Source organism: Schistocerca nitens, chromosome 4 (genome assembly GCF_023898315.1).
Source record: "Schistocerca nitens isolate TAMUIC-IGC-003100 chromosome 4, iqSchNite1.1, whole genome shotgun sequence".
In the NCBI taxonomy this organism is placed as follows: Eukaryota; Metazoa; Arthropoda; class Insecta; order Orthoptera; family Acrididae; genus Schistocerca; species Schistocerca nitens.
The window spans coordinates 233,949,107-233,976,332 of NC_064617.1; the positions used below are offsets into that span (position 1 = coordinate 233,949,107).

The window sequence follows — 27,226 nt, forward strand, 5'->3', positions numbered from 1 at the left end:
GTTTTCCGCCAAAAGAAACTCAATGAAACTCAATGAAAGCTCGGAACGCGTCTCCGTTACAGGTGCCGTATTGAAGACAACTCCAAGCGCCGCCAACGATCGGAACATCATGAAACTATAGAGGATGAAGCGAGAATATTCCACGATGTCCTACAACAAATTAAGTACTTTTTTAACCAAAACTGGCCGAGAAAGAAAAGTGTTGCATTACTTATTGATCGCCCCTCTCACTTTTGCTGTCAGGCGTTAAGCTTTGCAGACCCGCAGACGGGCACAGCTGCTTATATATTGCCTGGCGCACAACTTGTTATTTACCGAGACTGTAAAATGTATTTTGTTTGCAGCTGCGCGCACACCGCCGCCATAACTTCATATGCATGCCTCTCGGCCTTCCTTTAGCAGAAACATCCTCACGTGATCTTCGAAGCTCGCACCAAGACGACCAAGGGGTGCGGCAACCAGGGCAACCTCGAGTGGAGCATGAAGCACCGCCGGCCCAAGCACGTGGGGGCGGGCCCCGCCTCCGCCGCCTCCGGGCCCGCCTCCTCCGCCTCCGGGGGGCGGTACAGGCGCGACGTGCGCGAAGCCACCAAATACATCGAGACTGCCATCGTCATCGATAAAGCCATGGTGCGTACACACAGCCACACTCAACTTGCCGCTCTTTTACAAATCCTAGTTCGATTGTTACCAGTCTATCGATTACAAATCGACTACTGCAGATGAAAGCTGAGTTGTTCGTCATAACTGAAATCATACGTAATAATAAGTTACACTTTCGGACACCATATAAAACTGTAGTTCTCCACAGCTATAGTTCTACTTATTTAGAGCTTAAACGCCTTTTTAGTTTGTTTCAAGTGTTGGTATTTGGTTTCTCTTTTATAAATTATCCCCCAACTAGACTAACGATATATGGATGTCAGAATCACCCCTTATTCGCAGTGACAAAATAGATTTTGTGAGATATTACTATTAATTAATTAAAACATTAAAAAGGATGTCTCAAAAACTTTCGTAATATTTTGTCTAGATCAGAGATTTCCATACCATTTCTCGTGGTGACACCTTTACACAGGGTGACTCAACTGACTCAACGACGTCGTATTATGCGAACTACACTGAAGCGCCAAAGATACTGTACAGGCATGCGTATTCAAGTACAGAGATATGTAAACGGGCAGAATACGGCGCTGCGGTTGCCAACGTTTAATATTTTTTTGTGGGATCTGAAATTTAAATACCTCTCTCACATCGGCCTGATTTAGCTTCACTGATCAGGATAGTAAAAAACATGCGTATCTTAAGGGAATTTTCACTCACAAAGCAGGCTTATCACATTCACACAGTTCAATACTGTTCTATCCTGATTAAATTGAGCTTAACTTAAATTCCATAAGGGAGTGAAGCAATTTAGAAGTCTCGGTGCGACGAAAATTGTCAGTCGATCTCCTGAAAACATTTGTAATAATTATTAACTTTCGGTGATCACATGGGGAAGACCGGAGATCTGCTGGTAAGACCGTGTTAGCCCATTTATTGAAAGTAATAAACTGGATATCTTGAGCGTACAAAACGGCAGGTTCGTCCAGTGTAAATCAGACGTTCCCCACTGATCCCGTGCAACACAGCGTAGTAAGCAGACACTGTCAATAATAATCAGTTAAATAATACGCCAACACACTTACTTTAGTTTAGTTCACGTATTAAATTCCTTCTCATACAGAATCTCATCAAGATGGCGACTAGCTCAACAATACCTACATATACATCTTCGTTCTTTCACGGCTAATCGGCAAGATCTGAATCATTCTTTACATAAGAGAAGACATAGATAGCAGAGAAGCTATTCCATGGAGTAAATGCACGTTCCAAGGAATAATAGGGCTTGAAACTAGTTTGCAATGATAATCATCGTATATTAAAGTTTAGGAATCGGTAAAATAAGAAGAGATATTTCAAGATATGTACTGAGTTATATAATTTATAAAATTTCTGAAAATATCGCGGAGAGACCGCTGCAAGAGACATTACAAACGCCTATTTAAAACAAGTGTCCGGCGCAGTTATTTAAATGAGTTTGAACGTGGTGTTATAGTCGGCGCATCTCCGAGGTAGCGATAAGTGGGGATTTTCCCGTACGACCATTTCACGAGTGTACCGTGAATATCAGGAAGCTGGTAAAACATCAGCTCTCTAACACCGCTGCGGTCGGAAAAAGATCCTGCAAGAACGGGATCAACGACGACTGAAGATAATCGTTCAGAGTGACAGGAGTACAACCCTTTCGCAAATTGCTGCAGATTTCAGTGCTGGGCCATCAACAAGTGTCACCGTGCGAACCATTCAACGAAACATCACCGATATGGGCTTTCGGAGCCGAAGGCCCACTCGTGTATCCTTGATGACTGCACGAAACAAAGCTTTACGCCTCGCCTAGGTCCGTCAACACCGACATTGGACTGTTGATGACTGGAAACATGGTGCCTGGTCGCACGAGTCTCGTTTCAAATTGTTTCGAGCAGATGGACATGTTGGGTATGGAGACAACCTCATGAATCCATGGACCCTACATGTCAGCAGAGGACTGTTCAAGCTGGTGGAGGCATTGTAATGGCGTGGGGCGTGTGCAGTTGGAGTGATATGGGACCTCTGATACGTCTAGATACGACTCTGACAGGTGACACGTACGTAAGCATCGTGTCTGATCACCCGCATCCATTCATGTCCATTGTTGATTCCCGACGGACCTGGACAATTCCAGCAGGATAATGCGAGACCACATACGTCCAGAATTGCTAGAGTGGCTCCAGGAACACTCTTCTGAGCTTAAACACTTCCTCTAGCCACCAGAATCCCTAGACATAAACATTATCTGGGACACCTTGAAACTTGTTGCTCAGAAAAGATCTCCACCTCCTCGTACTCTTGCGTATTTATTGACAGCCCTGCCGGACTGATGGTGTCAGTTCCCTCCAGCAGTACTTCAGACATTAGTCGAGTCCATGCCACGTCGTATTGCGGCTCTTCTGCATGCCCGCGGGGGCCGTACACGATATTAGGCAGTTGTACCAGTTTCTTTGGCTCTTCAGTGTATGAATAACCTTCGTAATACTTTGTCTAGACCAAAGATTTCCTTACCTTTTCTGTTGGTGACACCTCTCTAATACACTTGGTGACTTAGTTGCCCCTACCGAAGTCGTTTTCTGCAACCCGCAGTGTAATTTTGCTCGCTACACTCTAGCTGTTAGTCCCACAGAAAAAATGAACAGGACCTTTTTGTAGGAAATTCGCTAAAGTTTATAATTTTCGAGTTATCCAAGACCTACAAAAGTGACCTTCAAACACACCTCCACCACACACTCATCCCTCATTAGTTAGGATTTCTAATATGTTTTTCGTGGCACACGAATTTCCTGCTACACCAACTATTCCCGATATTCGACAGCCGGCCATGGTGGCCGAGCGGTTCTAGGCGCTTCAGTCTGGAACCGCGCGACCGCTGCGGTCGCAGGTTCGAATCCTGCCTTGGGCATGGATGTGTGTGATGTCCTTCGGTTAGTTAGGTTTAAGTAGTTTTAAGTTCTAGGGGACTGATGACCTCAGATGTTAAGTCCCATAGTGCTCAGAGCCATTTGAACCCGATATTCGACTTGTTTTGGTCTCTATTGACAGGGCTGTTATGCCAATAGCATAGCCGGCTATTTCGTTCACGTTATTAGTTTAAACGTACTCTTGAGGGAAATGATAGGAGAACGACCTTTGTAAACTTTGCGCTAAAATCAATTACGTTGACAATCCGATCATGACGTAAACCTTGCAAGCACAGTAGTTTCGTAGTCAGAAGACCTGTCGAATGCAACGATGTTATTGTTTATTTATACTGTTAAACTTGATAAAACTGTTAGGTAAAATTTACACAAACGTGAATTTTACAATTTTTAAGTGTTCCTAGAAGCCGGTGGCGTTACAAGGCTAGTCAATGAAGACCAAAGGAGGTCGAATGTGGGATATAATTCGTGCAGTTGCAAATTTTTGTACAGTGGTAGGTGGAAGTGCCATGAGTAACATACTAGAAACCCTGACCGGTGGGGCTTTGTGTGGGAGGGTTGAGGGTGCATTTGAAGGTCACTTTTGTAAGTTTTTCTTAAACAGCTCGAAAACCGTGGCCTCCAGTGAAAACGTATTCCAGTACAAAATTTAACTGCATTAAATTTTCTACAAAAACGTCCTGTCCATTTTTTTCTGTTGGACTAATAGTTTGCGCGTACCTCGAGAGAATAAAAACATCTCGGACGTGGTTTTTTGAAGGCCAGATATAACATTACGGGCTGCATAAAACGACATAGTTAGGAGCAGCTGAATCAACCTTTATACAATTTGACGAGACACCGTTTCACTAATAATAATAAAATAGTTTCCATTGTAGCAAATGATATTTTAAAGAAATATAAATTTTTATACTTCTATTCTAAGCACAGTATAATTATACTTTAAACACCTTTTCAGAGATATAAAACTTTTCAATAACTATTATGAACTTTATCACTCACGTGGGGTTGACGGGTATGAAAAATGTGGCTCTTATTAGTTCGGACACAGGAGAAATTCACATGCATTTTCACGTCTTACTATCTGAAACTTTACTGTTTTATATGTTTTAGAAAACGCCAGCAAAATGATGAGTGCTATTTTACTCCGGTAGTGGTTATCTTGACGAACAGAAATTCAGACGTTGCATAAATCTGATTCGTGACACTTAAGTTTTAAAGCGTGGTAGTCCTTCAGGTCTGCCAGTTCCTACTCTTTAACAACCTGAAGTTCAGACATACTTGAAAACGCGAAAGGATTTCTTATCCACTCATACTGGTTTAGGCTTTATGTAGTGCAGGGAAATATCCATCGAACTTCTCTTTCAGATGTACTAAACATGAATCAGTGGTTGTATTTTGTTACTAATTACACATTTAGATGTCAAGAGAAAAATTTTTTTGTTTTGTTTTTCTCGCCCACACCTCAACTGTGTTTTTCTCACCCATACCTCGACTTGCAGTTTTGTCTGGTGGCGGTAAGATTTGCACCTTTACTTTGTAGTACTGTTCAGTATATCAAATAAATCAGAAAGCCGTTAAAAAGGCCTGTTTGTGCACCCTCTATTTTGATCTACAGGCAATAACAGTGCTAAGATTAGATGTGAAGAGTGTTTGGAACATTCAGTCTAGGATACCATGCATCGCCGACGAGTATGTACTTCTGCCGAGCAGCTTCAGCTATGTTATGTGAAACCAACCGGCTCTGCGTGAACGGCTACTTTGTGCCTTGGTTCGACAGGTCCGTGTCACCGCAGACCCTGTAAATTTGTCAGCGGAGTTAGCCCACCTATCACCTTTCATCAGACTGATTATAGTGAGAGACAAATCACACGCACATTTTGCTATTGGCCAATCGTGAATCGGGAGAGCGATGAAAACAACGAGGTGGCAACTAAGTCTACAGCCTTTTTGCCTCACGCAAATACACTACTGGCCATTAAAATTGCTACACCACGAAGATGACGTGCTACAGACACGGAATTTAACCGACAGGAAGAAGATGCTGTTAAATGATCAGCTTTTCAGAGCATTCACACAAAGTTGGCGCCGCTGACGACACCTACAACGTGCTGACATGAGGAAAGTTTCCAACCGATTTCTCATACACAAACAGCTGTTGACCGGCGTTGCCTGGTGCAACGTTGTTGTGACGCCTCGTTTAAGGAGGAGAAATGCGTACTATCACGTTTCCGACTTTGATAAAGGTCGGATTGTAGCCTATCGCGACTGCGGTTTATCGTATCGTGACATTGTTGCTCGCATTGGTCGAGATCCAATGACTGTTAGCAGAATATGGAATCGATGGGTTCAGGAGGGTAATACGGAACGCCGTGCTGGATCCCAGTGGCCTCGTATCACTAGCAGTCGACATGACAGGCATCTTATCCGCATGGCTGTAACGGATCGTGCAGACACGTCACGATCCCTGAGTCAACAGATGGGGACGTTTGCAAGACAACAACCATCTGCACGAACAGTTCGACGACGTCTGCAGCAGCATGGACTATCATCTTGGAGGCCATGGCTGCGGTTACCCTTAACGCTGCATCACAGACAGGAGCGCCTGCGATGGAGTACTCAACGACGATCCCGGGTGCACGAATGCGAAATGTCATTTTTTCGGATGAATCCAGATTCTGTTTACAGCATCATGATGGTCGCATCCGTGTTTGGCGACATCGCGGTGAACGCACATTGGAAGCGTGTATTCGTCATCGCCATACTGGCGTACCACCCGGCGTGATGGTATGGGGTGCCATTGGTTACACGTCTCGGTCACCTCTTGTTCACATTGACGGCACTCTGAACAGTGGACGTTACATTTCAGATGTGTTAGATCCCTGCGAAACCTACATTTTAGCAGGATAATGCACGACCACATGTTGCAGGCCTGTACGGGCCTTCCTGGATACAGAAAATGTTCGACTGCTGCCCTGGCCAGCACATTCTCCAAATCTCTCACCAATTGAAAACGTCTGGTCAATGGTGGCCGAGTAACTGGCTCGTCACAATACCCCAGTCACTACTCTTGATGAACTGTGGTATCGTGTTGAAGCTTCATGGGCAGCTGTACCTGTACACGCCATGCAAGTTCTGCTTGACTCAATGCCCAGGCGTATCAAGGCCGTTATTACGGCCAGAGGTGGTTGTTCCGGGTACTGATTTCTCAGGATCTGTGCACCCAAACTGCGTGAAAATGTAATCACATGTCAGTTCTAGTATAATATATTTGTTCAATGAATACCCGTTTATCATCTGTATTTGTTCTTGGTGTAGTAATTTTAATGGCCAGTTGTGTAGCATTTCCAACAGGATTATGATTTCGTTTTCCTCGAGACATTTAAGTCTCATATCTATCTACGATAATGATGGAAGCCGAATAAATGAATTAAAATTTGTGCTACCGCCGGGACTGGAATCTGGTTCTCTTTGCTTACTAGGAATGACGGAAGCCGAATAAATGAATTAAAATTTGTGTTACCGCCGGGACTGAAATCTGGGTCTCTTTGCTTACTAGGCACAAATGCTGACCATTACAGCACGACAGTACTATGAGCGATATCGCTGCACGAACTACCCAACTTCAGTGCACTTCCCAACACAAAATCTTAATTCATACCTTCAGCTTATTTTCCCCCTAAATCTTCACTATTGCCTGGGCTCTCCGGCATTTGAATAACACCCCAGCGTTGGATGTAATGTGGAAATCCTGTGCCTCAAGTCGTCGTATAGATATTAAAATTAAATATTCCTCAAGACATTTAAGTGTCATCTTTATCTACGATAATAATGGAAGCTGAATAAATGAACTAAAATTTGTACTACAGCGGGGACTTGTAATGGTAGTTTAATGGTCAGCATTCCTGCCTTGTAAGCAAGGAGACCCCTCTTCAAGTCCTGGCTGTAGCACAAATTTTAATTCATTTATTCAGCTTCCATCATTATACAACAGGACTGGTCGTTTCTGTGGAAAAAGTATGTGAAATGTGTTTCCCGACCACCTTGAAATATAATGACACATTTAGGGTCTGTAAAGGATGATCTTGGTTTGCCTAAGGGGGTGTCTACTGTATCACTTGCAGCTGCGGCGTGTCATACGTTGATCAGACTATCCGGACCGTGGAGATCCGATGTAATGAGCAAAGCGTCGCACACACATGCAACAACCGAGCAAATCTGCTGTTGCAAAACCGTGCGTTGGTACCGGTCATCATGTGGAATATAATATTAAGATTCTGACGTGCACTTTCAGCTGTTGATACAGTATTAATAAGGAGGCAGTTGAGATTAAACTGGCGGAGGTTTTTGCTTACATTCCTCTTGGAATCTTGCTTTCCCTCTGTTCAAAGAGCAGAGAGACAGAGTTAATGCTACTTGCTCACCCCTTGGTGATTAGTGTTCAGTTTTGATAACCTCTAACGTTGGTTATCTTGGCTTGGATGACGACGCTGGTTGTTTACGGTATGTATGTGTGTTGTCTTTCTACATATGCCGTATTATGGTTATTAATACCATAGCTCGCCTACCGAGGGTTTGAATTTCTTTGCGCAGCTTTCTCTCATCGCATTTGTATCTTGAAAATGACGGGGCATTGACTTGTCGGAATTTCGGCGGTTGTCGAAGACGTCATCTGGCTTCATCCTTGTAAGTTTTCTGAACACAGGTTACGTTTATTTTCCCAACACATTTGTTAGACATTATTTTCATATAATTTTTGACCAGATGTTTCCAAAACACTCTAAGTTTTGTATACAGAAATAACAAGTAATTTTCTAAAGAAAATTTGAAACGCCAAGATCGCAGTAAAATATCTATTGGAAAACTGGCTTCGGCAATACTATGTTACCACCTTCTAATATGCAATAGGATAGGACTTACGCTTTATAACATTACATCACCTTTTTCATCAGTAGTTAAGTCGTGTCACATCATGTGTACGTATATCATTGTCGTTAAATTCACTAGTAGTCGGCATGTCAAACATAAAAGCAATACTATGTACAAACATGATACTAATGCCCCGGTTACGAGTGGTCACAGACATAACAAGCTGACAACTGACAGTCCACACCCAGTTTCGTGATGCCAGACAAAATAATATTGAGATTTCATGACAAATAGCTTTGTGTGCTGTAGATGCTAGTCAGTATCAATTACATATCCAGATTTTCTTCAAGCTGATACTGAAATAAAATGCCGTTATGTGTAGCGGAGCAGGATGCTAGAGCACTCGGTGATTTTTGTTTCGTTGAGGTGGCCGGGAGGGGGGGGGAGGGGGAGGAGGAGAGAGTTTCTACCCTCACTACGCGCTTGTACCGAAACGCCCTGTATTTTGTTTTAGAAGTGTGTATAATATCATAATTATGAACTTCTTTAGCATTGTTGTTTCCCAGTTTTTATAAAAAATACAAACAGAAGAGAAAAATTTCAGGTTGAGGTCAATGTCCTTTTGAGATATTCGGCTGATACGATGGCGCTTATAAATTTAGTTTCAGAGCAGGAACGTAGCTGAAATCATAACATTTATAATGTAAGAGGCAAAAATGATTTCAAAACAGCAAATTTATCCGAATATTCGAAATTCTGCGGAGAAATAAAAAACGGCAAAACGAGGCAGCGCTCACAGAATAATGCTTTTAACAGTCCTGTGCATGAGTGCCTGCTTTTTGTTAGTGATTATTCGGATTTCTCGTTAAATGTTCGCAAATTGTTCGCGCTGGTCAGGTAATCCCGTTTCGCGTGCGCCATGTCGTTATTACAATATCATTACCTGGCGCAGTGCGTTACTCTACTGTTTCGGCGCTGTGACGCAAGTTACTCCGCCGCGCAGTGACGCAGAATGCTGCAACGTTCTCGCTTTTCCACCGGGCGTTATCAGTAGCGGCACCTCAGTTACAGGACAGAAATCGATTTGCTTATTCGGCGAGGAGATAGTAAACGGTACAGATTTATGGCTCTGCAGGCACTTTTGAACGACGTTTAACTGTCCCGCTGCTTGTTTATCGTCAGTTAGAACTGCTTCAATTTATGACCAGAGTAACGGTCAGACCCTCCTGGCCATTAAAAGGACATTTGTCTCAAGTTTGGCGCCGATGTAGATTAACTAAATGGATACTGTTGCACTTCTCTCGCTATCTGCGCACGTGCGTTTATGCCACCGCCCGAATACATTTGAAGCTGCAGGCAATTTCCGAGAGAGCCGTTGTCGGTACTTCCACATTGTAAACCATTCTCAGCTCGCAAATCGAAAATGTATTAAATATAGACATAAATCAACGTCGAAAATAGTAAACCAACGCTGGCCGTGACGCGTGAAAGAGTTGTAAGTGATGAGCACTTCATACAAACACAGTTTATCGATATCGCGTTCTTTTTAGTACATATTCAGGATTACGCAATTATATTTTAATGTGGTATTTTGCTTTCATATAATATGTGAAGGTTATAAGTAATACATTTTAATTTCATGAATTTTATGCACTGTGGTATTGAACCGTTAGCAGCGCAACATAGTCAGCATTACTCAAGACTGCTGTTAAATATTTCTCTCTTTTTACTTTTTAAAATAAATTTTTATGCGTTTCGTATATGCACGTACTTGAGAGAGAGAAGGATAAGCAATAGCAGAAAAAATGGAAAAATTATTTAATTATTCCTTCTGTGAATTGAGATCACAATCACTGAATTTAAACTTTTGCTCTATTATTTTAATGTTTTATGGCCACGAATAAGGTTAATGAATGAAATTCTTAGTAAAAATATTTCTGTCGTTACCTAAGTACAGGCCACAGCCTAGTGCGGAAACACTCATTAAGAAACTGAAAACTGACTTTAAATTATGTTACTCTTATTCATTAATATGCTGAAAATCAGAACAGATAATTTACTTTACGGGGAGCTGCACGCCTGTCTCACAATTTAAGAAAATTTTGACTTACCGCGTAATGGGGGCATATTGTTGCGCGCCAGCGATGTTATTTTTCGAAGCTGCAGTCTTGAGTAAAATCTGAAAATATTTAAATATTTAACATGGAGAGTGCTGTTTTTACATAAATAACCACAAAAGTATTGTTTAATACATATATTATTCTTATTTCTCACAGTGCAAACCTGTATACAACAAAGTAATAAGCGTCTACTTTCGGCTACATCCAGAGAAAAAATTATTTGATGTCCGGTCACATTCATAATTTCACGAAGAAGGCCTCAGAATTTATTACACAATGTACTATTCACTGAAATTACAGCCCTTCGTTTATTCTTTGCCTAGATAATGAAAATTCTTTTCCAATTATTCTCACATAAACAGCGTTTATCGCATTTTCATCGAAACGCGTGTCAAAATAATTATCAGACGTCACACGTAATGTTCGTCACTGTGATGCATTTATCATTTTACACTGTTTAGTATGTCCATCCATATGGGGACGCCTTAGGCTATCCGTCACATAGCAGTGAAAAATCATTATTTACGAATAATAAGTCTCTCCCTCAGTGTGTAGGTTGAAACGGAACACGTGACCCGTGTGTTCTTATTGATATTTTCACTAACTGGATAGAGTGATCTCGAAATTAATTATAATTTATTATAACTCGCGTAAAAGGAGGGACTGTCGTGTTATTCTATAAACGTCGGACCTTTCTGTGGAATATAATTCCTCCACCTTTTCCGCAGGAAAATGTTACTCAGTAAAATGCCGCGACTACCGGTTAAGAAAGCCGCCTCTACTTTTTGCTTAGCGTAGGAAACGAAAAACCTAACGCTGCGGCATTCTATGGAAGAAAATGATCACGCTCTTGTGTCTGAATGGGTTCAACATTAAAGAATGCATGAAAACTTCACATAAATGCCTACAAACATGTTAGGAAAAAATAGTGTAAAGAAACAATCTTCTTGAACTAAAAATCAGTGAAAAGAACATAAAACAGGGTCGGAGAAACATCGCTAAGTAAGCTAGAATACCATTAATACGATCTGTAACCAATAACTGTCAGACTCAGTGAGCGTTCTGGTTGTTCAACAGTTTCGGTGAACCGCTTACATGGACAAACGATATTTAGGCGAACTTTGTTAGCATTGCAGAGCAAATAATCTCTGTTTGGCACAGAATTATCACAGTTCACAGAAGTCGCAATGAAACAGAACTTGCAAATAATCTCATAAAAAGTGTGATTAACACTGAAGACCCAAAGAAACTGGTACATCTGCCTAATATCGTGTAGGCCCCCGCGAGAACGCAAATGTGCCGCAACACGACGTGATATGGACTCGACTAATGTCTGAAGTAGTAATGGAGGGAATTAACACCATGAGTCCTGCAGGGCTGTCCATAAATCCGTAAGAGTACGAATAGGTGGAGATCTCTTCTGAACACCACGTTGCAAGGCATCCAAGATATGCTGAATAATGTTCATGTCTGAGGAGTTTGACGGCAGGAGGAAGTGTTTAAACTCAGAAGAGCGTTCCTGGAGCCACTGTGTAGCAATTCGGGCTGTGTGGGGTGTCGATTGTCCTTCTGAAATTGCCCAAGTCCGTCGGAATACACAATGGATATGAATGGATGCAGGTGATTTGAGAGGATTCTTAGATACGTGTCACCTGTCAAAGTCGTCTAGACGTATCAGGGGTCCCATATCACTCCAACTGCACACACCCCACACTATTACTAAGCCTCCACCAGCTCGAATATTCCCCTGCTCACATGCTGCGTCCATGGATTCATGAGGTTGTCTCCATACCCGAACACGTCCATCCGTTCGACACAATTTGAAACGAGACTCTTCCGACCAGGCATCATGTTTCCACCCTTCAACAGTCCGATGTCGGTGTTGACGGGCCCAGCTTTGTGTCGTGTAGTCACCAAGGAAACATGAGTGGGCCTTCGGCTCCGAGAGCCCATATCAATGATATTTCTTTTAATGCTAACACTTGTCGACGGCCCAGCATTGAAATCTGCAGCAGGGTTTCATTTCTGTCACGTTGAAAGATTCTCTTCAGTTGTCGTTGATCCTGTTCTGGCAGGATCTCTTTCTGGCAGGATCTTTTTCCGGTCGCAGCGATGGCGGAGATTTGATGTTTTACCGGATTCCTGATATTCACGGCACACTCGTGAAATGGTCCTACGGGAATATCCCCACTTCATCGCTATCTCGGTGATGCTGTGTTCCATCGCTCGTGCGCCGACTGTAACACCGCGTTCAAACTGACTTAAATCTTGATAAGCCGCCATTGGAGGAGCAGTAACCGATCCAGCCACTTTTTGTCTTATATAGGAGTAGCCGACCGCAGCGTCGTATTCTGCCTGTTTACGTATCTGTATATTTTAATATGCATGCCTGTTCCGGTTTCTTTGGCGCTTACTATCTGATGAAAAGTTTCGGGATACCCTAATGTGATGCATTGGCCACTAGATGTCACGAGAGGTTGACCCGCCTGTATAAAAGGAAGCTAGGAGTATTGTGTTGTCAGTAGCGAAGCAGTAACAGCAAATGTGTTCCCCAGGAGTGCTCAGTGACTTCGGGCGTGGACCAGTTAACCATAGGATGTCACCTGAGCAACAAATCAATCAGGGACGCTTCAACTACTCTAAATGACGAATGCGCAGTGGTATTGTCACTTTTTTTCTATTTTTTCTAAGTCTTTTACTAATGTAAATAATTTGAAAGCTGTGTTAACAACAGTTACGCTTTGTATCAACATTTGTAGCTCAGTGTATTTGAGCATAATTTTAAGTTTTGAAGTGGCTGAGCCGGTTAGCGCTTCCTGCTTAGAAACAAATTTTTAAAAAAAGTTCAATCGGTACAGCAGTTGGCCGTGGAAAGCAAATGTTCCATATTCGATTCTTGGTCTGGTTCACAGTTTTAATCTTCCTGGAACCTTCAAACCAGAGCGCAAACCGCTACAAAATGAAAATCAATTCTGAGGGGAATTATAATACAATTGTTTAGCCTTTCAAGATCATGACAAAGGTTATATTTTTCCAATTTCACATTGAGCAGCAACCAATATGAATTATTTTCCTGTGTGGATACAGAGGACCCATAGAGAGATGTGCAGTTCTCTGTATTTGTTAAAAATCCCACTTGCTTTTTCTTTTTTTCAAGGTACATGGTTTACACGATAACGTATAGCATTTTATATGAGATTTGGCTTGTTCAATTGCAGTTCGAGAAGAGGAATGGCAGCATGCGCTCAGAAGTCGTCCACGACGCCATCCAAGTCGCCAACATTGCCGACCTGGTGAGTTAACCTCCTTCAGTTTCTGCCACTGCTTTGCACGCTGGGTGGTCCTTTAGTGGATACAGCAGCGAGGGACAGATGCTGTTCGTAAACAGAGGACTCGGATATTAACGTATTCTATGTCTAATACCAAACAGTAAAAATTATACATAACTTTGTTGCTGTAGTAACGGCGTCAGCTGCTAACAGTAGATTTGAATGTAGGAATATATACAGATACAAAAGATTTGTAAATCTGTCACTCTTCAATGCAATGTCTATTCAGAAGATGTCGAGCCCTGGCCATGATGAAAGTCTATAATTGTTATTCAAATGGCAAACAGACAAAATAGGGCCATTACATGAATGATCGAACTTCTCTCCGACGGTAACGAGGGTGATTCGTCACCCCAGCGATAGTTTGTTTCTTCTGTTAATTTGGCAACAATGGTATTTTTTCTGGCAGGCTTGTGTATTCTTTCGTCATTGTTGTCACTGGTCTGTCGTGCTGCTGGTCAGTTGTGTTCAGCTGCTTGAGATCGAATAGGTCTTGGGGTTATAGGTCACACCTGTTACCATTTTCGTAGGTGAAATATATTTGCTAGATTTCGTATGGAATCTGTAAATGGGAATGATCCAAGGTTTTAGGGCTTTGTGAGAAGTGTTTTGGAGGTAGAGAACGACGATTGCAGTGAAAATGACTTATTTTCAAGCGAGGAAGATAATTTGGAAATACAATCTGAACATAGTTCTGAGTTTGAAGCTACGACGTCAGAAGATGGTGATGATGATGAGGAGGAGGAGGAGGGGGAGGTATCATCAGCAAACACAGTCAAGGGTAGGAACGGATTGTTATGGACTAAAATGCCGCCTAAGAAAGGTAGAAACACTGTAAAAATTCGTAAAGCTGTTAGCTTTGCTCAAAACATTGACTTGGAGGTAGATGCCCTCGAAATATTATTAGATACAAGAATAATTGATCAGATTGTAGTTCATACAAATGCGGAGATCCAAAGAAAAAAATGTACATATACTGACCAGAGGTTTCTTGGTGATACAGACAAGGAAAAAAATGTGTATTAATGGGATTGCTTTATATGTCAGGAAGCAGAAAAGATGCTCATCTCAACAATGAAGAAATGAGGTGTGGCCCATCTGTGTACAAATGTATTGCGTCTCAAATGAGGTTCAGATTTCTTCTAAATTGTCTGAGATTTGATGATAAGACCAAGAGAAATAATGACGATAAATTTTCACCCATTCGTGAGCTCTGGACAGCTTTTGTTAGTAACCGCTGTTCAGGTTATTCTTTTCATATGAACGTAACAATCGATGAGCAGCTTTTAGGATTTCGTAGCAAATGCCAATTCTCTGTTTACATTGCTTCTAAACCAGATAAATATGGCATCATAATAATCACAATGTATGACGACAGAACATATTATATGATAGATGATACCTTGGTAAAGAGAACAGAAACACAAATGAAAGTCTGCCAACATACTATATGAAAACTCTGTCAAGAACTATTCGTGGGACAGGTCGAAATATCACTTGTGACAATTGGTTCACATCTATACCTTTGGCAGACATGTTGCTGAAAGAGAATTTGACAACTGTCGGTACGTTGAGGAAAGATAAGGCGGATATCCCATCAAGTTTCCTACCCAACGGAAAGAAGAAAGTGCTTTCGTCGGAATTTGCTTTTCATCGGAAAAAAAAACTTGTCTCCTTCACTCCTAAAAAGGGAAAATCTGTTGTTCTTTTGTCTACAATGCATAGTGCTCCTGATGTTGACCAGATCACAAATAAACCTGAGATCATTGAATTTTATAGTAGTACTAACGTGATGTGGATGTATTTGACAAAATGGTACATGCGTACTCTGTCTGGAGGAGTACACGACACTGGCCACTTCGGATGTTTTATGGAATACTGGAGCAGGCAGCAATAAATGCTTTTATTCTATTCCTTGTAAAACGACAGCAAAAAGTGAAAAGAAAAGATTTTTTAAAAAATCTTGGATTTAAACTAGCTTCACCACACATGATACGGCGCCTACAGAAAAATTTGCCACGAGAGCTTTCGTGAAATATAGCTTCACTCTTAGGAGCGAAGAGAACAAAGGGCCCACAAGACCAGGAAAAGAGTCCCACAGAACTGCAGAAGCAAGCAAGATGTCATGTATGCCCTAGAGATAAAGACAGAAAAGTGAAAGTAGCTTGTGTAAAATGTTGCAGGCCTGCATGCAATGATCATAGAGAAGAAATTTGCATAACTTGTTTCTCTTAAAGAACAATTACTGTAAAGTGTTTATATGTTAATAAGAATGTTAATGACTTTAAACACATCAAGTTCTGTAAGTTTTGTAAAGTTATAATTTTATGCGAAATAAAACTTTCGGGTGAGGAGTAACCCCTGTTACCTTTCAAAGGTGTGTTATTCATGTTACTAAAGGACGGTCTGCAGCCGTAGACAAATCAGTAAGAAAACTTATTTATATCAAAAATTACCGACTGGAAGTTAGACTTCTGTGGTTAACATTACTTTACTCTATGTGAAAGTGTATTGTATGTGTGTGTGTGTGTGTGTGTGTGACCAAAATTTTTACACTTTTACAACGTCCACATTACCTTCATTGTGACACTGCGCTTTAAAACTTACACTGTGTCACTGTTTACAAGATGCGAAAACAAGATGGAGAAACAGTTAAAAGTGGTCTAGGAGGAAATTTTGAATCTTCTTTTCGTCATAGACTTTGAGCACATTCACCGGTTCATCATCTTGTTTTCCTATCTTGCAATCAGTGACACAGTGTAAATTTTAAAGTGTAGTTTTGTTTTGCGGTGAAGATAATGTGGACTCCTGTAAAAGCAAGTGTAACCACACACACACACACACACACACACACACACACAGTCTTCCACACACACACACACACACACACACAGAGTCTTCCGCACAGAATAAAATAATGTTAATCTCAACAGTCTAACATTGCCAGTCGTAAATTTTCGATGTAAATAAATTGTCTTAAGATCTCTGTGGTTGCAGTGACAAACTGTAAAAGAAAAGCAGTTATAATTCAAATTACAAGAACCTACAGAAACCACAGCATGTGCTAAAAAGGAAGAGTATAAAAGATCCATTGATGGTTCTGTAAATGCACGGAAACATGTCTAGCTCAAAAAGAAGAAAAAATTGAGTTTGCTCAAGACGGAACCCATCCAAAAACAAATTTATTTGTGAGCAAACACGGGCACAAGAGTGAGCCTCAACCTCAGGATGAATATGTACAGGGTGGATATGATTAAACTTTCGCTACTTGAGCCAGTATAGATGGAAAACTATTAACTGCATGGGTACCGAACTTCATACGAATGATGTTCAGACTGTGCGCTGCAGGATTTGCGTTGTTAGTAGGGTTAGTTTCATGACTTGCCGATAGGTGCCGGTACTGGTACGGCGACGTAAGGTTCAGACACAAGCACCAGTCTGCATTATACTTCCAGAACATGGGTCTGGCCATGGTGAGCAGGACTTCACCCGTAAAGCTGTTTTATCAAAACAACAGTAACTTCTTCATAATGTGGGGCCACAGTCATAATATATTTCTTTAAAGTCAGTACCGCCATTAGACTGATGTTTATTTACAGTGTTACATTTACACTTACACAATCATGATTTCTGCTTTAAAGTGCCATTATCAAGTGTTTTAAGTGATATAAATTGCCTAAGACAGTATGCCATCGTAGGCATAGGCCGAAATCATGATTGTGTAAGTGTAAATGTAGCTATGTAAATAAACAACAGTCTAATGGCGGTACTGACTTTTAAAAAAAAACAATAGTGCTACTGCTCTTCGCGATCATCGACGCTTTAAAGGAATGCGGAGAGGTCCTCTTTCCGCAAGAAGCTTGAAAAACATGATTCGGGAGTTCGAATTAACTGGCCATTTGGGAATTGTCGCTTGGATAGGCCGACGGCAAATTACGCCACAAACTGTTGAAGTTACTGTTGCCATTGCTAAGAATGCTCGACGAAACGTGCTATCTTCAAACAGTGCACGAGATATATCGTCAGCTGTACAACCCATGGTCCACCGTTGTTTCGGGCAGCAGTAAGAGCAATCTATATGGTGCTTCCAGGCTGTCGTGGATGCAGGTGGTCGTCACATTGAGCAATGTCTGTAACCTGAATTGTAAACATGAAACGTAGTTAACAAATATTACCAACTCATGTGGAAACTAAAATATGCTCCTGTCAATGGTTTGCTCGTTATTTCTCTTCCGCGTGTCCTTACAAATGTTTCCACAAAGTTTCATTGCCCTACAATCACTAGTTTGTCATTGGGGCCCTCTCAAGTAGCGAAAGATAAATTATAACCACGCTGTATGTATATGTTGATGGGCCCCGATCCTGCATTTGATTTTAACGTGCCACAAATGTTCGATGAGTCCTGTGCTCAGCTAAGCGGTAATTCACGCTTCTTCAAGTCTAAAGTCTGTGATGAAGAAGTAGTTTTCATGTAATATACAGCTGTTTTATGTTTGAACTGATCGTCCTTGTGTTTCAGTACTTTCGGACGCTGAACACGAGGGTGTCCGTCGTGTACATCGAAACCTGGCAGGGAACGAACCAAGCCCCTATCGACAAGGGCCAAGACATCAGCCGCGCTTTGCTCAACTTCAACGACTACACGTCCCGCAACATCTTCAAGGTCGACAAGGACACTACGCAGCTTCTCACGTAAGTCGCAAATTGCTCTTCGATTTTGCCTTCAAAAAGTAACTTTTAGAGACGTGAAGCTTAAAAGAAGTTAGCGCTGGCTTACAGTAAGGAGGTTGTAGTGGAGTCACATCGTTCTTTACGTGTAAGACACCATTGTCTCTACCCCATACATACTAACGGAAATAGAAAGTGTTAAGCCATGAAGCAGCAGTCAGATGTTTATCTCTTTATACAAGAGATATTAAATTATTACACTTTCATTACAATAGTACCTGATTTCGATCATCACCATCAGTATGAGGTGTAGCTGCTTTTGCGTCTTCCGGGCTGTATGGTCGTGGTCGAAGAAACTTTTCGGTTCCTGAGGTTTCGTCAGAGCTGCGCTGGACATATACGGAGGCGGTCCTGACTACGCTGAGTCTTGATAGCTGACCGGACGGACGTCGGAAAGCTATGTAATTACTGTGTAAAGTAGGCGTGGCCGAATTTACAAGTGATCAGCAGAAAAAATATTTTCCAGAGATGAAACTTAACTATCGATTGTCGCCCGCCAAGGATAAAAATGGATCTATCGGTTCTACAAAGCCACTTGCCATATATAGAGGGGTCCAAAAAAATGTACCCAGTACCCACTATTTAAAAGTCCATAACTGACAATCTAATTGACGGAGTTGTCTCATCTTTGGTAGTGTAATAATAGTTTGTAGTTCCGGCAATCGCCACACAAGCTGCGTTGTATTGCGTTGTTTTCTTTTGTCAGATAACAGTCGCCACATATTCAGTGTTTTGTTCTTAGTTGCACTTAGTTACTCGAGTAAACATGGCTGGCGCAAGGCTTACATTCGATGAAAGGAAGTCAGTTTTGAAGTGGCATTTTAAGTACTAAAACATTAATGAGGTTCAACGGCAATGGCGAAATGAGTATCAAACGATTGCTACACGCAATGAACGAGGACGACCCAGATCGTAGAATGGAGTACTGCGAGTGGTTTACTAACATGGTGCGCAACGATGAAGAGTTTGCAGAGATGATTGTGTGGTCTGATTAGGCACAGTTCAAACCCAGTGGTACAGTAAATCGCCACAAATGCATCTACTGGGCCGCCGAAAATCCGAACGTCCATTTAGACAAATGGTTCAAATGGCTCTGAGCACTATGGGACTTAACATCTATGGTCATCAGTCCCCTAGAACTTAGAACTACTTAAACCTAACTAACCTAAGGACAGCACACAACACCCAGCCATCACGAGGCAGAGAAAATCCCTGACCCCGCCGGGAATCGAACCCGGGAACCCGGGCGTGGGAAGCGAGAACGCTACCGCACGACCACGAGCTGCGAGCTCCATGTAGACAAAGCCGTGAATTTGCCAGGAGTAAATGTGTGGTTTGGGTTGTCTTACCGGGGCTTGATTGGGCCATTCTTCTTTGACAGCACAGTTACCGGTGAGGTGTATCTTCAGAAGCTTCAGACATCCATTTTACCTGTCATCCAAGACTTGTATGGGGACGGAAGAGTTTACTTTCAACAAGATGGTGCCCCAGCCCACTACCAAAATCGTGTTAGGGCGTATCTCGACGAAAATCTACCAGGAAGATGGATAGGCCATAGAGGTGCTCTGGAGTATCCACCACTTTCACCAGACCTAACACCTCTGGACTTTTACCTGTGGGGAACACTAAAGAACGTCGTTTATCGACAAAAGCCACGCCCATTGGATGAACTTCGAGAATCCATCGTACATTCATGTGCAAATATCCAAGTGAACACATTACAGTCAGTAGTTCGTGCTGCAGTTCGGCGGCATCGTTTGCGTGTGGATGTTAATGGTGACCATTTCGAACATCTACTGTGATATCTTTAAGTTGGACTTTAAGCTACACTTTCACCAAAAATGAGACAACTCCGTCAATTATTTTGCAAGTTATGGACTTTTAAACAGTGGATACATTTTTTTGGACCCCTCTGTATAATTCAGTTTCATGGCTTCTTCTTTTCTGTAAAATTATCACTATGCTTATATATTCCGATGGCTTTTTGTATAGTCGAGGATAATAGCTTGTCACAGTAGATAATATTTTGGTTTCGGGAAATTCGAACAGCCAGGTCTAGAAAATGCAAATAGGGAACCATGTCTATGGTATCGGTTTGTCGATGAATACGTTCGTGGTTTGATCTCATGGTAAAAAAACTTTAGAAGAATTCTTTTGTTATTTGAATGGTATTAAACCAAAAATGCAGTTTACCATGGAGATGGAAAAAAATAACGCAATGATCTTCCTGCATGTTTTGGTTATGAGACAGGCTGATGGAAGGTTTAAACATAAAGTTTTTCGGAAAGTCACACATACTAACAGATATTTGCATAAAAACTCCAACCATTATCCGCAACAAAAGAGAGGTACCATTAAAAGTCTTGGTGACACAGGTAAAACAATTTGCACGCTGGAACACCTCGACGCCGAATTAAAATATCTGAAGCAGGTTTTCAAAAAGAATGGCTATTCAGGCAGAGGAATGAATAGGGTTCTGCGACCGAATAACACTGGGAAAAAGGACAACGATAAAACTCAGCGATGGAAGAACACGGCTTCTTTCCCTTGTACCAAAAAAGTAACTGATTAAGTCGGCATGATTTTGGAGAAACGTGACATCAGACCGGTGTTTAGGCTAACTAAGCAGATATGTGAAGCAATCCGATCTATAAAGGACAAACGCCCTTCTCTGTCAGCAAGTGGAATATATGAGACTCCGTGTACTCGTGGAAAGGTCTACATTTTAACTACCAAGAGAAGCGTGAATAGAAGACTGAAAGAACATAAAAATTTTATCTGTGATGACAGACTATCATCCACGACGATATAGGTTAACCATCGAAATATATAAGCATAGTTACGATTTTAACAAAAAAGAAGAAGCCATGAAACTCAATTATATACAAACCGTGACACTGCAGAACCGATAGATAAGTTTTTATCCTTGGTAGCGAGAATCGATAGTTAAGCTTAATCCCCAACAAAGATTGTATTTGCTGATCTCGTTAAAACCGACCCCGCTCACTTTACACAGTATTTATGTCGCTCTCCGGCATCCGACTCGTCATTCGGCAAGACTCAATGTCGCCAGAAGCACCCCCGAAGATGACCAGTGCAGTTCTGGATGAAACGTCAGGAACCGAAAAGTTTCTTCGACCACGGCCATACAGCGCATAAGACTCATTAGCAACTATAACATCCTGTGGTGAAAGCCTTCATTGTATAATCAGTATGAAATGTGACCTCCACAGATACAGATGTTCGTTGTGGCATGGGGTAAATAGCCTCTGAATGTCTTCTTGACGAATTTGTTTCCATCACTTGCTGTATATGTTCATAAAGTTAGGTGGCTGGTACGAAAGCATATGTCTTCCTGTCGCTTCTCAGATAATGGTCAATGGGTGACACATTATGGGACTAGGCATACTACACAATGATCTGTACATTCCTCTAGGCGTCTGTGTGTTAACTGCAGAGTGGAGGAGTTGCATTATCCTGCTGGAATATGCCACATGATAATCTGGTCATTAAGGAAAGAGAATAGTGCTTCCCACAATAGCGCCAACGGCCTTGCCTCGTTGAATACACTGAAATACACACTCTCCCATTCTGTAAAAAAACAGGTGTTTGTGGGCACGGAGGAGAGGCAAAACATTTCTTGTCAGCCGCTGAACCTGCCATTCCAGGTCTTCCAGCCGTTCATGCCATACGACTTTACTTTCTTTTACCATTCTCTTCGCACACTAGTGAGCATTCAGGCTGCCTTTATTAATAACCAAATGAGTCTTGCTGTCATTTTCAATAGCTCTCTGCACCATGTTTCCAGGGAAAATGAAAAATGCATGGCATTATTGGCTGCGAGACACCGTCTGGGGGCGTCCAGCCGCACTTGGCAAATCGGCGACTTTTGCATCTTTGTGATGAAGATGAGATTAAATAATTAGGGCAAGACGAATACTCAGCACCCAAAAATCTCAACCCGAGATCTAGAGGCAGCAACGCTGAATCCCAGATCACGGCTTGTGTACATGATTTCAGGAGTTCGAGAAGTATGGGTCCGCAGAAGCGCTGTCTCCTGTGATCTCTCACAATTTCGTCTATGGAAACTTTGTTATCAATCTTGCTGTCACAAACAGAAGCAACATTCGTCGATATACACAGCAATATGACACTCACAGTCTCAGATAACCCCAGATCTACACCACATAAGTCGATGTTGTCTGTGGTATGGTGGAAGTGGTAAACAAGGCATGGCAAATAGAGATCTAACAAGGCATCTCGATATCTAACAAGGCTCGGCAGCTCGAGATCTCATGCCAACTTACAGTAATTAGATACTGACTTTTACTCGCTCGTACTGTTATTACCTGATGGTATAATCGTCCGATCATAAATGTGGATCCTCTGATCGCTCTGGGAGACGATTTATCGGAACTACAACATAGGAAATATTAGTTGAAACAAATGATAGTAAATTGAAACCCTCAGCTGCTGACAGATGTTGTTGATATACCTCAATGGGGACAGCTGAAAATGTGTGCCCCGAGCGGGATTCAAACCCGAAATCTCCTGCTTACATGACAGACGCTCTTTCCATCTGAGCCACCGAGGACAGATGAATAGCGCGACTGCAGGGACTTATCCCTTGCACGCTTCCCGTGAGACCCATATTCCCAACTGTCCACAATCTACATACGTAATGTTCTTAATACATATTTGCCCATCCACTCGCACCAACTAAGGTGACGATTCCCATAAGAGTTTGGGCAACCTGTGCGCAATCGCACAGACGAAGGTTAATAGCTGGGTAGCCTTTAACTATATATACAGGGTGGTCCATTGATAGTGACCGGGCCAAATATCTCACGAAATAAGCATCAAACGAAAAAACTACAAAGAACGAAACTCGTCTAGCTTGAAGGGGGAAACCAGATGGCGTTATGGTTGGTTCAAAAATGGTTCAAATGGCTCTGAGCACTATGGGACTTAACTGCTGAGGTCATCAGTCCCCTAGAACTTAGAACTACTTAAACCTAACCTAACCTAAGGACATCACACACATCCATGCCTGAGGCAGGATTCGAACCTGCGACCGTAGCGGTCGCACGGTTCCAGACTGTAGCGCCTAGAACCGCTCGGCCACCCTGGCCGGCCGTTATGGTTGGCCCGCTAGATGGCGCTACCATAGGTCAGACGGATATCAACTGCGTTTTTTAAAAATAGGAACCCCCCATTTTTTATTACATATTCGTGTAGTACATAAAGAAATATGAATGTTTTAGTTGGACCACTTTTTTCGGTTTGTGATAGATGGCGCTGTAATAGTCACAAACATATGGCTCACAATTTTAGACGAACAGTTGGTAACAGGTAGGTTTTTTAAATTAAAATACAGAACGTAGGTATGTTTGAACATTTTATTTCGGTTGTTCCAATGTGATAGTGTACCTTTGTGAACTTATCATTTCTGAGAACACATGCTGTTACAGTGTGATTACGTGTAAATACCACATTAATGCAATAAATGCTCAAAATGATGTCCGTCAACCTTAATGCATTTGGCAATACATGTAATGACATTCCTCTCAACAGCGTGTAGTTCGCCTTCCGTAATGTTCGCACATACATTGACAATCACTCGCGCCAACTAAGATGACGATTCCTATAAGAGTTCGGGTAACCTGTGCGCATTCGCACAGACGAAGGTCAGTGGCTGGGTAGCCTTTAACTATATATACGAAGATAGTAACTGTTCTCGAAAGAACAGATACCATTGATGACCGTGAAACTCTTACGGGAAGCATCACCTTAGTTGGCGCGAATAATGAGTGCATGGGCAAATATCTACTAAGAACATTACGTATGTAGATTGTGGACAGTTGAGAATGTGGGTCTCACGGGAAGCGTGCAAGGGATAAGTCCCTGCAGTCACGCTATTCATCTGTGTCCTCAGTGGCTCAGATGGATTGCCGGCACGGTAGCTCAGAGTGTTTGGTGAGAGGGCTCCGTGCTCTCTGTAATAAAAAAACTAAGTCAAGGAATCAACGATCAACTTGAACGGATGTCTTGTGACGTCCGCCCAGACCAAACGCAAAGCACTACATCGGACAAAAAAAAAGAAAAGAAAAGATAGGTAGAGCGTTTGCCATGTAAGCAGGAGATCCCGGGTTCGAGTCCCAGTCAGGGCACACATTTTCAGCTGGCCCCATCGAGGTATATCAGTAACACCTCTCGGCAGCTGAGGGTTTCAATAAATTATCATTTGTTCTAGAGAAGCTGCATGGTCATCAATGGTATCTGTTCTTTCGAGAACAGTTACTATCTTCATAATTATTAGTTGACTTTTTACAAAAATGATAAAAAATTTACTTATCTTTATACAGTCCATTGCCACAAGAATGTACGAATATTTGCAGCAGTCTTTGAATATTAAAGCATCGCTTGACACACACATTTACTAAACTCTTCTCTGAAGTATAAAGCTCTCAATGTTCAAAAGTACAGTTCCATCTAAGACATAGGTAACACATGAGCTTTAAGTAGACGATGTTGTCTTCTTGATCAGAGGTCATGAACTGGGCAGAGCCTTCCTCTGTTCGGCTGTATATCGGTCTACGTGTGGCCGTGCTGTGGAGTTGGGAGCGAGGGTGTGGCACCGCCAGTGCCTTCCGTTTGTTGGTGTAGACTGCAGCGTGAATCGCTAACTTCTGTGGTACCAATGCGAGTTGCCGAATTTCGTATGACACCGCGAACATTAGACAATATCACACAAACAATCCTACTATCTGCTCAAGGTGTAGTCCTCCTTCCAGTACCGCAGCCTATTCGTCTTACTATACAATTATATTGAGTCTGTCTCGTAACCATTCTTCGTACACCTATTGCACTTATGCGTCCCTGTGATGAAGATCAGATGAAGTAAACAGGACCACACGAATAGCCAGAACCCGAAAATCTCACACCCAACTGACAATCGAAGCTGGGACTTCCCGATCTAGAGGCAGCAACGCCCAACCTCCAGACAACAATCTGCACACATGATTCCAGGAGTTGAATCTGTCGGTGCAATTTGTTTGTATGATGGTTCCATACCCAAAGCTTTCTCAAGGTCCGGGAGATAGCGATAGGCTGCAAATCCTCTGCTCCTTCTGTGTTGCGGTCTACACCTGGAAAGCTCGAATAAACACACAGTAGCAAAGGGGGTCCAATCTCAGGGGCGAGGGAAAGGAAAACATACGGTGTTATCAAGTATTTTTATTTCAAGAAAATGATTTAAACATTGGTATTACGCAAGTTTTAATGGGGTCTGAACTGGAACTCTTTATGGCTACTTACTAATCGCCATTCAGCTTCCAAAATATTAAAATGTCCCAGTCTAGCCCCTCCCCATCCACCCACTGCAAACTATCATATGGGCGCCCTTGCCCAGTAGCAATCATGTACTCAGTCCATTCCCTGCCTGTAGGAATGGCATTCTTCATGATTGAAAATACTAATAATTAGGATGAAATTTTAATCAACACACAACACAGATATGGAAATATAGGAAACGAAATTTGGATATTACTGGGAGTCCCTTTCTGGAGAGTTTGACCGCCTGTTGTCTTTTTATTTCACGTCCCTTCAGCGATGATGAAAGGATGATTGAGGACAAAACACACACACACACACACACACACACACACACACACACACACACAGTCCCGAGTGAGGGCAAGTCCCCGATCCTGCCGGGAACCAAACCATGGCCCCCACTAACTGCAAGAGCACGACCTGATGACGAAATACTGGCGTATCAGTCTGCTATCATTCAGTCAAGGTGTTCATGGTTTAACACTTCGTTTTCCGTCAGTGTAGGTTTGGTCTTTTGGATTAGGCGGCTTACTAACAGCCTGAACTGGCAACATTGGTCCACTTACCACACTAAAGATGAAGCTGCTAATGCTTTTCGCAAGGACTGTGTCACACAGGACGTTAACCCTACAACACGCATCTTCTCCAAACGGAAGTGACGTAAGAAGCACCTCGCTTCGTGTATGTACAAATTCTGCTCTCTCCTCCTCTTCTCAGAGAGCTAAATATTTGTGACAGCGAAGAATATAAATATCACTGCTGCTCGTTTCAATTGCAGCAATTCAAACTGTCCTCTCAGGCTCGGCCTAACGGCATCCTCGTAAATCGCGACATATTCGGAACAAACGGCCAAATATTTATGATAAGGAACAATAAAAGTGTCCCTCTTGGTCCCAGAGTCTGCTACAAAAGGTCATGACTTCATCATTTCTAAACGTCCAACACAACTGACAACACAGATTGCCTTAAGTCGTCAGTTTGGAGGTGCCCCAAAATGCTGCAATACTATTGGCTATGGCTGCTCCAAAATACTATGGCTATGAAGTCCTGTTTCTTCCGTCAGTTCTGCTTGGAGCAGATGCTTGTTGTAAGTTTGACACCTTCACTTCGTTACTCGTGTTGCAAATGCCCACAGCGCCAGATCTCTGACAACTGACATCTCATGGCGCGACCGTACTACATTATTCAATGAATAAAAGGACGCAAAATATGTCACCTTACTGATTTGTCTCTTTGCATGTTTTGTAATTATTTGTAGTGCAAATGTGGCTGAACGCAGTTGCTTTAGGAGCTC

The 27,226-nt window shown here is 42.2% G+C and overlaps 1 protein-coding gene across 1 annotated transcript in view; it reads left to right on the plus strand.

Annotated features, from left to right (window-relative positions):
- Positions 1–27,226, plus strand: part of LOC126251437 (disintegrin and metalloproteinase domain-containing protein 22) — a 1,101,455-nt gene that overhangs the window by 887,813 nt on the left and 186,416 nt on the right. The window contains exons 7-9 of the mRNA XM_049951862.1: positions 400–630; positions 13,759–13,833; positions 18,389–18,561. Coding sequence (XP_049807819.1) covers positions 400–630; positions 13,759–13,833; positions 18,389–18,561 — 479 coding nt within the window. The remainder of the gene's footprint in view (positions 1–399; positions 631–13,758; positions 13,834–18,388; positions 18,562–27,226) is intronic.